At 38.8% G+C, this 17045-nt stretch overlaps 1 protein-coding gene across 3 annotated transcripts in view; it reads left to right on the top strand.

The window, feature by feature from the left end:
• Positions 1 to 17045, top strand: part of MIA3 (MIA SH3 domain ER export factor 3) — a 79557-nt gene that overhangs the window by 49395 nt on the left and 13117 nt on the right. For 2 of the 3 annotated variants that reach the window (XM_057544866.1, XM_057544861.1), the window contains exons 7-15: positions 8620 to 8751; positions 11690 to 11711; positions 12425 to 12513; positions 12903 to 12980; positions 13067 to 13177; positions 14522 to 14593; positions 14773 to 14877; positions 15570 to 15692; positions 15802 to 15913. In XM_057544866.1, the coding sequence (XP_057400849.1) occupies positions 8620 to 8751; positions 11690 to 11711; positions 12425 to 12513; positions 12903 to 12980; positions 13067 to 13177; positions 14522 to 14593; positions 14773 to 14877; positions 15570 to 15692; positions 15802 to 15913 (844 nt within the window). Of the gene's footprint in view, positions 1 to 7367; positions 7642 to 8619; positions 8752 to 11689; positions 11712 to 12424; positions 12514 to 12902; positions 12981 to 13066; positions 13178 to 14521; positions 14594 to 14772; positions 14878 to 15569; positions 15693 to 15801; positions 15914 to 17045 lie in introns of those variants that run through there. The other variant, XM_028163964.2, reaches the window with a different exon arrangement.

The following is a 17045-nucleotide window of genomic DNA, read 5'->3' as shown; positions in this document are numbered from 1 at the left end:
ATTCCTCTAGTACAATTGAACATTTTCCCTTGTTCTTTATATTTCTTGGGAATTGGTTGGTCAGATTGGTAGTCAGATTCAGTTTCAATTTTGTTTGGCAAGAATACGTAATAGAAGATGTATACTTCTATCAGAAGGCAGCTAATGTCTAAATTTCCCTCTTTTTTTGATGTTACTAGTCATTGGTAACATTGACTAAATCTGTATCATAGGCTGCAGAATGGTAATTGACTATATTATTCCTACTTCATGTAAAGGCTGGGATACTTCTACAAAGAGAAATTTGCAATCAACTATGCTTTACACTGAGATTTGGTGTGTATAGTTAAGGCAGTATAAATATTTGATTCTTTCTGTTTAAATAGTTTTCAAAATAATGAGTTGTCTTCCCAGCATTATCCAGAGATTCCCAGAGGCTTTTGTGTGTGTGTCTCTTCTAATTCTTTTTTAAGAATCATTATGATGTCATGAATTTGAAAATATTTACTGTGTTACAATCCACTGTAGTTATTATTCTTATCAGTGCTCAATTTCTCCCATTGTTGGTCAGTGGGAGCCTCTTCAGCTTGGCTCCTGGGCCCTTTTGACACCACCTCATGGTCACTGATACCCTCCTTGCTTTCTAGTGTAACTACATGTTCCAAGCTCATTTTGTACATTTTCTGCCGAGATCTCGAAGGAGCTATTTCTCTAAAGAGCCCTGGTTCCTTTTAGTGGGAAATGGTATTTAGAGGCAACATTCTGGGTACTAAGATTGCTTATTGCTTTTGAGTTGGCCAACAGGTCTAGGCCTTTTTTAGAGGACAAAGCTAGGAAATATGTGGGGATTTTCTTATGTGAATATTCATCATGATGCCACGTGGATGCTCCCAATCAGAATTAAGGATGCTAGTGGAATGTAAGCTAACCACATCTATCTGACATTGTATTTTCTTTCTCCAGTGTTGGAAATCTCAGTTTTTACTGACATCAACATAATTATTTACCTTATTTTACAATATTCACATAACAGTATTAAAAATACCAATATCAACACTGCCACCAGCGATACATGATTGAAAATACTGCAAGGATGTTTTGCAATTCTTTTTGTCTTTAACCTATATCCCACTAGGGTATGCCTGAAATAATTCCTTAATGTTGTTCTCCCACCAGCTTGATACAGAGTTAGGTTAATTGTTTCATATTTGCTTTCAATTTTTAGGGATTGTTTTTTAAGATTTTTTATTTTATAATTATCTAACATTTACAAGAGCCCAAGTCAATTTGTAAAACAAGGTCTATTCAGAGAAGTCTAACTTTTGTCCTAGTTTCATCCAACCTGTTGATACCCTCCTCTGTAGGTATTTTAAAAATTAATTTCATTATCTACCCTACCATTAAAAAATAAGCAAATGATTTCTGCATCTAGCCAAGATAGATAGATTTTTAGGTACCAGCTTTACCCTCCTAACTGAAACAGCTAAAAAGAAAAACTCAGACAAAATACATGAAACAAGATTTTCAAGTCATCAGGTAACAAAGGACAGTAATTCCTGAAAGATAGGGAACAGATGCCATGAGGGCTACAATTGTTACATTTTATTGCCTTGAGAAAGTTCCCAGCCTGTGGCACAGAAAGGAGGAACCCTGAGTTAAGGGGATGGAGCTGAAAGTCCAGGGAAAGCAAAGCAGCTAGAATTCACAGCACGGAGTACCAAAAGGAGAGCACTACACAGAGAGAGAACCCTAGGGATATTTGAGAGGTCCGCTTTGCATATTCATCAGAGTATTGATCAGCACATGAGTGTGACAAGACTATTCAAGGTCAGAGAAACACATCAGTGAGTAGAGGGAACAGTTGCTGACACAGGGCCAGGAACAGTACCTCCTGATTCTAGGGGAATTGGGTAGAGTTTCAGAAGGGTTTTGCCTCAGACTAAATGTTGCTCATGTCTTACATAACACATCTTAAAAGCAAGACCCAAAAGAATCAGATTGTTTCCCAGTAATTTACCTGCATCCCAGGACAAAGCTTAAGAATATCTGTTGTATTAGGTAGGGTTCTCTAGAGAAACAGAACCAAGAGGATATACATATAGGAAGAGATTTATCACAAGGAATTGACTTACACAGAGATGGAGGCTGAGAAGTCCCACAGTATGCAGTCTGCAAGCTGGAGACCCCACAGAGCTGGTGTTGTAATCAGTCCAAAGTCCAACGGCCTGGGGAGCTGATGATGAGATTCTAGTCTAGGTCTGAGGGCCTGAGAACCAGGAGCACCAAGAATAGAAGACTGATGTTCCAGCTCAAGAAATCAGGGAAGAAGGGACAAATTCCTTCTTCTGCATTTTTTTCTATTCAGGCCCTCAGTGGATTGGATGATGCCCACACTGGAGAGGACAATGTACTTTACTGATTCCATCAATTCAAATGCTAATCTGATCTGGAAACACACACAGACATATCCCAAAATGACATTTAATCTGGGTACCCCATGATCAGCCAAACTGACATAAAAAATTCACCATCACATTTATTCATAATGTATGGCATCCAGTCAAAGATTACCAGGCATGCGAAGAGGCGAGAAAAGATGACTCATTATGAGGAGAAAAATCAGCTAATCAAAACCAACCAAGAACTGCCAGAGATGTTAGAATTAGGCAAGGTTATTAAACAGTTATTATTACCATTTAAGTAGAGACATGAAAGATTTTTTTTTAAAAAAAGACCCAAATCAAACTTCTAAAGATGAAATGCCTGAGGTGATAAATATACTGGGCGGGATTAATACTAGACTAAACATTGTAGATGAAAAGATTAGTGAACTTGAAGTTATAGTAATAGAAGCTATCCAAAGTGAAACATACAGTAGAAAAAAGACTCAAGAAAAATGAACAGGTCATCAGTGAGCTGTGGGGACACTTTCAAGCACTGTAATAAATGTATAACTGGAATCCCTGCAGGAAAGGATAGAAGAGGTGTCCAGAAAATTATTTGAAGAAATAATGGGTGAAAATTTTCCAAAATTTATGAAAACTATAGACCCACAGATCTAAGAAGTTCAATGAAACCCAAGTATAAGAAGCATGAAGAAAACTACACCAAGACATATCATAATCAAGTTGATCAAAATAAGTGATAAAGAGCAATCTTAAAAGCAGCTAGAGAAAAGAGATTTTAGGAAGTAAGATAAGGTTGACTTCAGGTTTCTTTTTGGAAAAAAGGAATGGGAAAATACAGTAGAATAATATCTTTTAATATACTTCAAGGACTTCCCTGGTGGCGCAGTGGTTAAGAATCCGCCTGCCAATTCAGGGGACACGGGTTCAAGCCCTGGTCCGGGAAGATCCCACATGCCACGGAGCAACTAAGCCCATGTGCCACAACTACTGAGCCTGCGCTCTAGAGCCCGCGAGCCACAACTACTGAGCCCGTGTGCCTAGAGCCTGTGCTCCGCAACAAAGAGAAACCACCGCAATGAGAAGCCCGCGCACGGCAACAAAGAGTAGCCCCTGCTCGCCACAACTGGAGAAAGCCCACGCACAGCAACAAAGACCCAACACAGCCAAAAAATTAATTAATTAAGTAAGTAATTAAAAAATATATATATACTTCAAGAGCAATATTGTTACTCTCCAATATCATACCCAGCAAAATAATTTTCAAAAACAAAGATTAAATGAAGATTTTTTTTTCCAACATACAAGAGCTGAAAGAATTCACCAGCACATCTGCACCATAAGAAATGTTAAAGGAAGACCTTTAGGCATAAGGAAAATAACAACAGATGGAAATAATGGAGCTACACAAAGGAGTGAAGAATGCAGAAATGGTAGCCATATGGGTAAATATATAAAACCATTATCTCATTATTTAAATATCTTTAAAAATTAATTTACTGTTTAAAGAAAAATATTATTAATGTACTATGGGGTTTAGAAAATATGTAAAAAGAAAACGTATGACAACAATAGTTTAAAGGTCAGGAGAGGGAGAAGTGATAAATAACTCTTGTAAAATTCTTATTGCATATATGAAGTAGTATAGTATCACTTGAAGGTAGACTGATAAGTTAAAGATGTATAGTATAAACTCTGAAGTAACCACTAGAATAACAAAACAAGGAGTTATAACTAATAAACTAACAAAGGAGATAAAATAGGATCATTAAAAGGCTTGATTCAAAAGAAGGCAGAATCAGGGAAAAAGGGAACAAAGAACAGATGGGACAAATAGAAAAAAAAAAAGATGCTAGGCTTAAACTTAATCATATCAAGCCACAGACTAGGAAGGAATCATTGCAAAACATATATCTCATAAAGGACTTATATCCCAAATATATAAAGAACTCTCAAAACTCATTAATAAGAAAACTGATAACCCAGTAAAATAACAGCACCAAAGAAGATATGTGATGTGGACAGCAAATAAGCACAGTAAAAAAAAAAAAAAAGCTCAACATCATTAATTATGAGGGAAATGCAAATTTAAACCACCTGAGTTATCACTGCACACAATAGAATGACTAAAATTAAAAAGACCAAGTGTTGGAGAGGATGTGGAGGAACTGGAAATATACACTGCTGGTGGGGATATTAAAATGGTACAACCACCTTGGAAAACATTTTGTCAGTTTCTTAGAAAGGTGGACATATGCCTGTCAGATGATCCAGCCATCCGTCTGCTAAGCATTTACCCCAAAGAAAGATAAGTTATACATCCATAGAAGGCCTTGTATGTCAATCTTCATTGCAGCTCAATTTGTAAAAGTCAAAAACTGGAAAAAACCCAAATGTCTATCAGCAGGTGAGTAAGTAAATAAATTGTGGTTTATCCCTACAATGAAACACTACTCAGCAGTAAAAACTAATGACCTATTGATACATGCAGCAACATGAATGAATCTCAATTTATACTGAGTGAGAGAAGCCAGAGAAAATAGAATACATAGTGAATTATTCCATATATATAAAACTTTAGGAAATGCAGACTAATCCATTAGGACAGAAATTCTGTGACAAGTGGTGGGAGGTAGGGTTACCAAGGAGATGAGACTTCTGGAGGTGAAGGATATGTTCATTATCTTGAATGTGATGATGGGTTCACAGATGCACTCATCTTATCCAGATGTGCACTTTAAATATGTGCAGTTTACTGCATGTCAGTTTTACCTAAAAGCTGTAAAAAAAATAATTTCTCCTTTTATTTTTTTAGATAAAAATGTACTTTTCTCCACCCCCTTTTAAAAAGATATGTATATTCTGGACATCATACCCTAGCAGTATATAGAATTATTTGATTTCTTTTTTCCAGTTTCGTAGTACAGTTGACTCTTGAACAATACGAGTTTGAATTGTTTGGGTCCCTAATTATACGCGGATTGTTTTCACTAAATGCATACTACAGTATTACACAATCTGCAGTTGGTTGAATCCTCAGATGCTGAAGGATACCAAGGAAACTCGCATAAGGAGGGCCCACTGACTATAAATTGTATGGGGATTTTTGACTACTCAGTGGGTTTGTACCCCTAACCTCTGTGTCATTCAGTGGTCAACTGTATACTGACTGTACTGTATTCAACAACTCTTCTGTCGATGGACAGTTTGGTTATTTCCAGTCTTTTGTTATTATAAATAATGCTGGAATAACATGGTTTTGTGCATATATCTTTCCAGCATTTGTTGTTATATTTCTAGTATCTTTGAGATAGAACTTTAGAAGTTGGATTGTTGCATCAGTAGGTAATTACACAGGTAATTTTGGGAGACGTTGCCAGATTACTGTTCATAGGGGTTGTTCTCATTTTGTATAATGATCAGCAATGCATAAGAGTACCCATTTCCTCTGCATTCTCTCACTAAGAGAATATGTTGTCAAATGTTTGGATCTTGCCAATATAAGTGAGAAATGGTATCTCAGTGTGGGTTTAATTTGTATTTCTTTCATTATGAGTGAGACAGAGCATGGTTCCCTGTTTGTGAGCTATTCCTACTTCTTTTCCTGAGGACTGTCTATTCATTTTTTCAGCTCATTTTACTATAGGTTTGCTGGCCATTTTCTCTATTTGTAAAGTTCTTTATACTTTAGGAATATTAACCCTTTGTAATATGTTACAAATATTTTTTCCGCAGGTTTTCATTGTCAGGCTTTGCTTATTTTGTATTTTTGTGTCCACAGGCTGGACAGTTTTTTTTTTTTTTTCTCCAAGTAATCAAGGTTACAAATATTTTCCCTTGGATTTTGAGACCTAATTAGGAAGGTTTTGCTCACTCATAATACATCCATATTTTTTTTGTAGTAGTTCTCATTTTTTACATTCAGGTTTCTGACCCATTTGGAATGTATTCTTGTGAATAGTGAGAAAAAGATCGAATTTTTATTATTTTCCATTTGGTTATCCAGTGAGGCCAACACCACCTTATTAAAAAGTCTATTTTCCCCCCAACTGACTCTTACTGTATGCTGAGTTGCCAACGCAGTTGGGCCTATTTCTAGATTTTCTGTTCTGTTCCATGGTCTGTCTGTCTGTATTATTGGGCCAGTACCAGACTGTTTTAATTACAGAGCCTGCTTCAACCGCCTGCCTACCTTCCACCCGTGCCATGCCCTTCTTTTTCAGGCTTTTCCTGCTTGATTGTTCTAATGAATTGGCTTTATATTCAACTCATAGACATACCTTTAAAGATCTGCAAACATCGTTTTTCCCCCCAGGTTAAATATCCTTAGTTTCTTCCACTTTCAGAACGCAATTTCCAGACTCTTCCTTGCCCTTTTCCACAAGTCCTATAAACCTAAAATGTGGGACCCAGAACTGACCTCATTGGCATAGGTGTGGTAATGACAAGATTCCCTAGAATTACACTTTTTAAAGGGGCATCGGCACGAATGTGGGACAGTGTGGACATTTGGAGTCCAGGAAGGGCAAAAGCAAGCAGGACTGGAGCGGGCCGGGAGGGAACCTGGCCCAGGAGACGGCGGCCGAGGCAGGGGGTGGTCCATCAGAGGGAGCGGGAGCGGCTTATCTCCTGTCTGGGCATTTTAGGGCAGGTGCCCGGCGTCTCAGAACCTGGTGACAAAAGGATCCAGCTCTGGGCAGGAGTTAAGTGGCCGGCCTTTCTCCTTTCCCCCAGCCCCCGCCCACTCTCCTCCTCCTCGAAGCTCCCGGTCCCATGGAACAGCGCTTTCTCTCCCAGTTCCTGCCGCAGGTGACCCCTTTCATCTTCGCCTCGTTACTTGGTTTCTTCCGCGGAGGTTTCTTCGCTCTGCTCCCCCGCCCCGCTCGACCGTTGGTTTCTTCCGCTACGGCCCCGCCTACGGCGGGCCCAGCCTCCGTAGACTCGTGTACTTCCGCCCGGGGCCGTGTCTGATGACGTGTTTTACAGGAGGAGTAGGGCGAAAGTGCAAGCGGCCGGGGCAGGCGAAGTTCAGTCCCAGGTTCCGCCCCCTGAGCCGGGTCCTTTCCGAAGGAGGAAACGGTGACGGACAGGGGGTCCGGTGCCATCCCGCGGGGAAGCGTCGCCTCCGCTCCGCTGTCCCGTCACGATGGACTCAGTTCCTGCCACTGTGCCTTCTGTCACCTCTTCCCCGGGGGACCCGGAGCTTCTGGGACCCCTGTCGGTGCTCTACGCAGCCCTCATCGGCAGGCTTCTGGAGGTGACGGGCCCCCGCCCCCAGCTCTGGCAGGAGGGTGGACGAGTTCTGAGCGGACGGGTACACTGAGTGACGGGGCGGAGCGGAAATAGAGTGTGTCAGGCCCGAGGCGGGCAGGACGCTTCGGTGCTGTTTAAGGAGATGGTGGGGATGGTGGGAGTGTATTTGAGAAGGTTTTGTCGCGTGTTCATTTTTTAATTGCGTACTTACGATGTGCCAGGCACTGTGTTACTTTCTGGTACACAGTCGTGATCACAACAGGCGAGCCTCATCACGTCTCTACGGCTGCTTTTCACGGTATCCTCCGCACCTTTGAGGGATGGGGCCAATATGATAGTTAACTTCTACAGGGCCGTGAAAACCGTGTAGAAGCAGACAGGAGTTCAGTGCGCCGTCTTTGAGGAAACATTTGAAATGAAAACATTGAGTTTATAGAAGACAGGTAAATTCAGAGCAGTCTATCTAAACCAGTTAGTTATCAGGAAGTGTTTGAAGTTTCTCTGCGTTTGTCTGTCTGTGAGTAGAGAACAATAAGATTTCAAATCTTAGAGGAAAAGCTGATTATTTGCGTTGTTCATTATCACTTCGGTTTTATTTGCAGCCATAAAAGAGTCTATAGTATGTTTCAACTTTATGTTTTATGTGGCTTCTTCAGTCATAAAAACCAGCTAAGAGAAAAGTATGATCCAGAGGGATTCGAGCCATGTGTTGGACAACATGATGTGTAGGGCTTATTGCAAAATGGAAATACATGCTCAGCGTAAAGAGAGATTCATAATGTTTAAAAATACGTCAAGCCAAACAAGAAATAGGAAGCTGCCAGTATCCTCTTTTTATTGAAGCAGTGGAAACTATTGAAGAACTTTGAGGGGATAGCTATCTAATGGAGTTTGAATTAGATTTCTGCGGATGATTCTCTGTTGACTGCTTTATTGTAAATTTCTTTCAGGTTTCCCACAATTTCTAATATCTCTATTTCAGCTAGTTGCTACATTGCCTGATGATGTTCAGCCTGGGCCTGATTTTTATGGACTGCCCTGGAAGCCTGTACTCACCACTGCCTTCTTAGGAATTGTTTCACTTGCCATTTTCTTCTGGAGAACTGTCCTTGCTGTGAGTAAATAAAATTAACACATACTTTTAGACTCATAAATACAGGACTGTTTTATAATCACTTGCCCTTTTGTTTCTTTTTTAGTTACTAAGCTGAACACAAATTAGTATTTATAATCCAAGCTAACAGTGTAGTCTTCGTTGGTAAAGACATAGGTGAACAAGACGACATGTGTATAATCTCAATGGGAAAACTTCAGTTTATAAATCAGAAGCCTTAAAAATGTTCGTGTCCTTTTATATAGTATAATACCATATCTAGTAGTCTATTCTAAAGAAGTAACCAATCATACATTAGAGATCTTGTACAGGGTGTTAAAAATGGAACCGTATTTATTAGAGTGAAAACTTCACAGAAACTAAATGATCCATCGTGGGGGGGTTATTAAATTATTGTTCATCTATATAATGAGATATTAGGCAGCTCTTAAAATTTATTTATTCCAAAGACATTGGGGCACAGAAAATGCTCACAATTTAATGTTAAGAGGAAAAAAGCAGAAACCAAGACTTTAAAGTGTAGATAAAACTGTGTATTATATAAATGCATATATACGTACAGAAAAAATGCTGCAAATGGTAAAAATATATATCAGGAGAAGAGGTAAATTTTCAGTCCTTTCCCTTATATATATCTGTTTTACAGATTTTTCTAATTTGATCATGTGCTGTTGTGTTCAGAAAGCATCTTTTTATTTGGAAATACATATTATATAGTGTCCAAAGACACACTACTAAAATTTTTATTCCTTAGGGTCTTTTTCTGTGCATAATTTGTCTTTCATGCTTATATATATATATATATATATATATATATATATATGTATTCTCGTACAGATACATGCTTATGATTCTGTTTCGTGGTCATCTAACATAAGTGAGGAAGAAGTCATTCTGTGTAAATGAGCTTTGCAGATGAAAAGCTTTCAGTTTCAGTTGAAGCTTAACAATTAAATGGCCAAAAGCATTGGATGAGTAGCATTCTAAACTTGAATATTCTGATTTCTTAATTTTATTAGACATATCATTGTTAATAAGCTTTCTCTCCTTGCACAAGTGATTGTAAAATCACTTAGAAGGGTCTTTTGCCTGGATTCTTGTGAAGACTCCTTAAACCTCATGGGGCTTTTCCTCAGATACAAGGAAAAAGAATAGAAAGGGTGAACAGAAGGGGAAACGGTGAAAACGTTTTCTGCTTCCCACTCGTGATTCTCCCATCTCAAAAACCCTGACATGGCTTAGATTTTTACAAGGTTATGTAGGCTTTATGTCCTAACTGCTGCCCTGCAGCCTCAACATTTGGGACCTTGGTCCCTACTCTCATTGCCTGCTTGTTGCATCTTCCTGCTTTCCCTCGCCTGTTGATTTGGGTGAAAGGAGGATAAAGGAAGCTTACTCCCTCATTAGCAAGGCTGTGACATTAGAGAAATAGTTATTTATTTCTGTGTTGGAACTCTGAATGCAGTTTCCTGTAACAGCATCATTAAAAATGGTATTAGATACTGTAATAATATTGAGATCATGGATGATTTGTGGACTGATCTGAGCATCTCATCACCATTTATGACATTTGACAAGGGAAATAAGTTCTGGGTTACAAAGACATTTAGTAACACTTTTTAAAAAATTGAGTACGGCTTGGATTTTATTCTCCTGTAATTCGGTGCTGTCTTTAGGAGATGGTTTAGAAGATGTTAGCTGTTATTTCTCTCATTGCTTGTGTATTTTCCTGTAGCAGTCTTCTTTTCCCTTTTAGATTTATGACTGCTATTTTTAGGGGGTTGGGAAAATCAGATGCTGCAGTCTGTTAGATTTCTAAATTCACCCAATAGCCAACTTTGATTAGGAATTCTAAGATGTTTTCTGATGAAAGAGGCATATCTTAGTACAACAATCACGCCCTTAATTTTGTTTCCTCAGAGTCTTTTTCAATTATCATTGTTTCTGGATCTCGTTCTGGCTATTTGGGGTTGTCAAATAAATGATTTGGATAAGTGAAGCATTAGTATATTTAATATGAAATCATTATTCCTTTTCACTTTTTTTAAATTGAGAAATAATTGACTAGTAACATTATATTAGTTTCAGGTGTACAAATAATAATTTGATATTTGTATATATTGCAAAATGATTGCCAATAAGTCTAGTTATTAACATCCGTCACCAATACATAGTTACAAGATCTTTTTTCCCCTTTTCCCCCCTTTTAAGATCTGCTCTCTTAGCAACTTCCATATATATAATAATCCCTTTCCATTATGGAACTTAAGTGCTCATTTAATAAGATTGGTGCTCATTGAAAAGATACATGAACGTATCTTTTTTTTTTTAATTAATTAATTTATTTATTTTTGGCTGCGTTGGGTCTTCATTGCTGTGCGTGTGCTTTCTCTAGTTGTGGTGAGCGGGGGCTACTCTTGATTGCGGTGTGCAGGCTTCTCATTGTGGTGGCGTCTCGTTGCAGAGCACGGGCTCTAGCCACCCAGCCTTCAGTAGTTGTGGCACGCAGGTTCAGTAGTTGTGGCTCGCGGGCTCTAGAGTGCAGGCTCAGTAGTTGTGGCGCATGGGCTTAGCTGCTCCATGGCATGTGAGATCTTCCCGGAGCAGGGATCAAACCTGTGTCCCCTGCATTGGCAGGCGGATTCTTAACCACTGCACCACCAGGGAAGTCCCTGTGAATGTATCTTTAGTTACAAAAATAAAGTATTTACCTTCGTGCTTTTATCTGTCAGAAACTATTAATGAAGTATCACTACCAATTAAATTTGAAATATTTTTTAGTCTTTTCTTATTTTTTAATCCTGTGGATTCTTATGCTGAACCAAACCATTATTAAATTTTCATTCTGTTATGATTTGACTATTGTGTTAAGAACTATAATATTTCTATTAATAAGATGTCTTGACATCAAGTTTAACTTTATTTCTCTCTCTTTTAGGTAAAGAATAGAGTATATCAAGGTAAATATTCAGGCTTATTTTGTTATTTGTACTATTCCCTCAGTATTGGTATTTGATATGAGTTTTGTGTAAGCTAAAAGTAGATACGGTGACTTCTGATCTCTGATTGACTTATTAACTCCTGAACATTTTACTAATCCTAGGTTGCTAGCTTAGATGACAGAGTAGATGGCGATGCTAGTAGATGAGATAGGAGTTGAGGTGGCAGCAGGGAGAAGAGGACTTGGCTTGGGCAGATTGACTTTGAATGTCGAACTAGTGCAATTTATTACCTGTGAACAGTGTTCCTGTGCTAATGGTTTATTCAGTACAGTAAATATGTATTTAAGTAGATAATTTGAGGAATAGAGATATGTCAATATGTGGGCATTTTCTGTTTCTGTTTACAAATGGCATATATTTGAAATGACCACATTTTCTGAGAAGAGTGGTGCTCACGAAGGGGAAAGACATTGAGCTAAAACATTTTACTGTATTTCCTGTCTTTGAAATAAGTTTAAATTGGAATCTCATTGAAGTAAGGGTTCTTATTATGTTTTTCTTAAATTTTAGTATTTTTACACCCTTAATGCTGTTAACTACAGTTTGCTTTTTAAAGGCATAATAGTTACGCTGAGTTCATTTCCCTCAGAGTGCCAGATAGCATGTCTTTGCTGCTAATGCATTGGGTAATTCAATTTTTGATGATTTTATGGATTTCCCCCCCTTTTTAGTCACTGAACAGCAAATTTCTGAGAAGTTGAAGAATATCATGAAAGAAAATGCAGAGCTTGTACAAACATTATCAAGTTATGAGCAGAAGGTATTAATTATTCTTTTAGTTTTTTCCCCCCATGGTTCCAGCTCGAATTATTTCCTCCTGTCTTACAGTTCAGTTGTTATGGTGTTTTTAAGTCATATTTAAAATTTTTTTTTTATCTCTTACAAACTATCCAAATGTGAAGCAATCATCATATGTGTAAAGTACTGCTTTCTTCTCTGAGGGATCTCCTATTTGGAGATAGGTTTTTTTTTTTTCTTTTGGCTGTGTGGCCCGACATGTGGGTTCTTCCCTGACCAGGGATCGAACCTGTGCCCCCTGCAGTGGAAGTGCAGAGTCTTAACCACTGAACCACTGGGGAAGTCCTGGAGATAAGTTTTGGTAGCACTATAATTTATGTTTCTAAATTTTGAATGCTTTATTTTATTTAGATCAAGGAATCAAAGAAACATGTTCAAGAAACCAAGAAACAAAACATGATTCTCTCTGACGAAGCAATTAGATTTAAGGTAAAAATCCCTTCTCTTTTTTGAGATTACATTCTAAAGACAAATGAAAAATAATGAGTGATTATTATTAATACCTTTTTTTGTAGGATAAAATCAAGAATCTTGAAGAAACTAATGAAATTCTGGGTGACACAGCTAAAAGTTTGCGTGCTATGTTAGAATCTGAGAGAGAACAGAACGCGAAGAATCAGGACTTGGTGAGAGTTTTGCTGTTAAGTGTTACTGTAAATTGGTTTTTGAACTATTTTGTAGGTTGGGTGAGATGAACTATGCATTTTCCCGTGCTTTAACTAGAATAATATCGGGAGTCAGGGAAGTTGAACCTACTTCTGTGCATTTTCGTGGAATTTTAAATGCTAATACCCCAAGTTATTAATTTTACAGGCCTCGGAAGTATTTTTGTCCTCAGCCCTGGGTAATTTTCATATTGCTTGGCTCTGCCCTTTGAAACATGTAGAGCAAATAAGAAATGGTTGCCCCTTTGAGTGGTCTTAGTACTTTGTTTTGATTTGTTTTTGCATGGTTCTTTTCTGAAAATAAACTTTAAATGCTAGAACAGTTTTTTTTTTTAAATTTATTTAATTAATTAATTAATTTATTTATCTTTGGCTGATTTGGGTCTTCGTTTCTGCGTGCGGGCTTTCTCTAGCTGCGGCCAGCGGGGGCTACCCTTCGTTGTGGTGCGCGGGCTTCTCAGTGCTATGGCTTCTCTTGTTGCGGAGCATGGGCTCTAGGTGCGCAGGCTTCAGTAATTGTGGCACGTGGGCTTAGTTGTTCCGCAGCATGCAGGATCTTCCCAGACCAGGGCTTGAACCCGTGTCCCCTGCATTGGCAGGTGGATTCTTAACCACTGCGCCACCAGGGAAGTCCCTAGAACAGTTTTTGGATTACATAAAAGTTGGAAAGATAGTAGAGAGGGTTCCCATGTACTGCACACCCAGTTAAGCTTGATCAGCTGGCTGAGGTAGTATTTGCCAGGTCTCTCTGCTATGAAGTTACCCTTTTTGCATCCCCTGCATATTGTACTCTTTGGAGGGAAGTTACTGTGCACAACCCACAGTTACAGAGTGAGGAGTTATGCTCCATCTCCTCGACATATTCCTTGATAAATTGTGGAATTCTGTATCTGAGATTTGGCTCTTCCCCCTCAAGTCCAGCCATTCTTAGTTTAGCAAGAGAATTTTTAAGTGACCTTGGGATTTTTTTCTCTACCACTAGGAAAAATCACTGATTTGAACTGGTTTCCTTGAATTTTTTTTCATTTTCTTTCCTTTGACTTTCTTGTCTCGTCATGTACCACATTATTTCATAACTAGGAAAGTTGTGGATGGCATGAAATATTTATGTCTTCAGTATTTTCTTTCCTCATGTCTTTACATTGTTGACTTTTCTCCTAGGCCAAGACTGGATCATCTGCTTTTACCTGATATCTAGGGGATGGCTCTGGGATGTGTTTTGTTAATGTTTCTTCTTTTTATCATATATCCCAGTGTTTCTACTGAAATTCTAATACATTTTTGTGTTCTTTTTCCCCATGGCAGATATCAGAAAACAAGAAATCTGTAGAGAAGTTAAAAGATGTTATTTCAATGAATGCCTCAGAATTTTCAGAGGTAAAGCTCTCTACACTTCCTGCAAGATATATTAATATGATGTCTTGGTATTTTGAGGAGCAAACATTTGATGTGTGCTAGAAAATGCAAAAGACAAAAACCGTATGTCTAATTGGGAAAGGAACTTTTTTTGTGTTTTTCTTTGGAATTATTGCACTAATAGGAGTGTTTTGCATTAGGTTCAAATTGCCCTTAATGAAGCTAAACTTAGTGAAGAGAAAGTGAAGTCTGAATGCCATCGGGTTCAAGAAGAAAATGCTAGACTTAAGAAGAAGAAAGAGCAGGTAATGGAAAGTTAACGTCATAGATTATGTAAACTAGAAAACCAAATATCATTACCTCTTGAATATCTTTTCTTGGATATCGTTTTTAAGGAAATGAAGTATGTATGCAGGATTCAATTTTTAGATATGCAGAGTTTAAACTGCGCTCCCCAAATTGAGTGCATGTGTACATTCTCCATCTGTTCTAGGTTTTCTGTTCTTTTGTACAATTCCTTGCAGCTATCAGAATGTTTAGTCTTTGTCTCATCCAGCAGCAGCCAATTATTAACTTGAATAGCCTCAAGAGGGCGATGGACTTGCTTCTTAGACCAAAGAATTAGGTATTTATTACCCTCCTTTGAGCAGTTACTGTTTCTCTGACCAAGGGACGGTTACTTGATCTGGAGTCTGGGCTTGGTAGGCAGTGAGACGTGCCCTTCTGTCCTACTGGAAGTGAATTATTTGAACTGGCTGCAGTTTCCTGAAGGATGCAGCGCACTAGATCAGCGTCCTCGACGGCTCTTAGGTTCTCACTGCAGTTCTGAGGGATGGGGTCACTCTCCCCTCTCCCTTAGCCAAGGCCATAGTATAGTCCCTAATGACGAGCCAAGGAGAAGCATGGCTCCCTGCTTCCCTGGCTCAGTTTTTGTGGTCTTGCTGTCTCCAGTGCAAAAGCCATAACGTTTAGAAATTCATGTGTTTTAACTTTCCAGTTGCAGCAAGAAATCAAAGACTGGAGTAAATCACATGCTGAGCTCAGTGAACAAATCAGATCATTTGAGAAGTCTCAGAAAGATTTGGAAGTAGCTCTCACTCACAAAGATGATAATATTAATGTGAGTTCATTCTCCTGAATACATGCTTAATTCTCATGAATTCTCATGAATCTGGGTAATTGAAATTGAGAGGCTGTTTCTAATAAATATCCTTTTGCTTCTTTTCTAGGCTTTGACTAATTGCATTACACAGTTGAATCAGTTAGATTGTGAATCTGAATCTGAGGGTCAAAATAAAGGAGGAAAAGAATCAGATGAATTAGCAAATGGAGAAGTGGGAGGTAAGATTGGTTTCAGGGAGGTTGGACCTCTTTTTGCCTTCTAGTCTCTAAGTACACTGATGCTTTTTTCAGCGGTCTGAATTTCCTCTTTCGGGTTAAAGCTGTAGACGCCTGTCACTGAATTTGTACAGTTGGCCTTCCGAATCTGTGGGTTCACATCCGTGGATTCACCCAACCACAGGTTGAAAATATTTGGAGAAAAAAAATTCCAGATAGTTCAAAAAAGCAAACCTTCAGTTTGCTGCATGCCAGCAGCTGTTTACGTAACATTGACATTGTGTAAGGTGTTATAAGAAACTTAGAGATGAGGTATGTGGGAAGATGTGTGTAGGTTATATGCAAATGCTGTGCCGTTTTATATAAGGGACTTGAGCGTCCACGGATTTTGGTTTCCTGTGGGGGGCGGCGGAGGGGTCCTGCAGCCAATCTCCTGTGGATACCAAGGGACGACGATACAGGTCGGTATGCGTTGGGCAGGGGTGGGCTGCTGGCTTGTGGTACAGCAGTAGGCACGCACTGGAGCCAGAGCAGCAGCAGTCCTGTCTCCCAGCTCTGTGTACTGAACACTCCTCAGCAGGAGAAACTGCTTTCTGAACTTCACGCTCATCATTTCTGTAGCTCTGTGGTGTTAGGGCCACAACCAATTTCAAAAGTACCGAGTGGTTGGAGCCGTAAACTTAACTAAGCAGTTAGAGTGGAGGCTAAAGGGAAAGAGTGTTTACTGATGAGAGAAATGTTTGTAGACACTCTATCCCAAGTTGGATATTGTTCACACTGTGGGTGTTTTAAACTACACCTGGTAGCCGATTCAAGGGGAGAGCAGAGGAATGAGTCTCTCTAAATAAGATATTTGACTGGGGGCTGGTAGATCTGAGAGAGAAGAAAGAGCTTTACTTCACATATCCCTTCTTGCTCAAGTACAGCATGGATAATACTTTTTTTGTACAAACTGGGAATTCGTTTTTTCAACCTAAGTTTGCACATCTCTTAAAAGTCAAATAGCTGAATCCGTTCTTTTGGTTAGTTTGTTTTTTCATTGAATGTTTGAACATGATAATTGTTTGGGGGAAATCAATAAAATATAGCTAAACAGCAAGGAAGGAAAGAGCACTGAAATCCTTTTGTTTTTTAG

This window comes from Balaenoptera acutorostrata, chromosome 1, assembly GCF_949987535.1.
Source record: "Balaenoptera acutorostrata chromosome 1, mBalAcu1.1, whole genome shotgun sequence".
Lineage (NCBI taxonomy): Eukaryota > Metazoa > Chordata > Mammalia > Artiodactyla > Balaenopteridae > Balaenoptera > Balaenoptera acutorostrata.
Note: the sequence above shows the minus strand (reverse complement) of the source record. Positions and strands in the feature narration are given on the sequence as shown.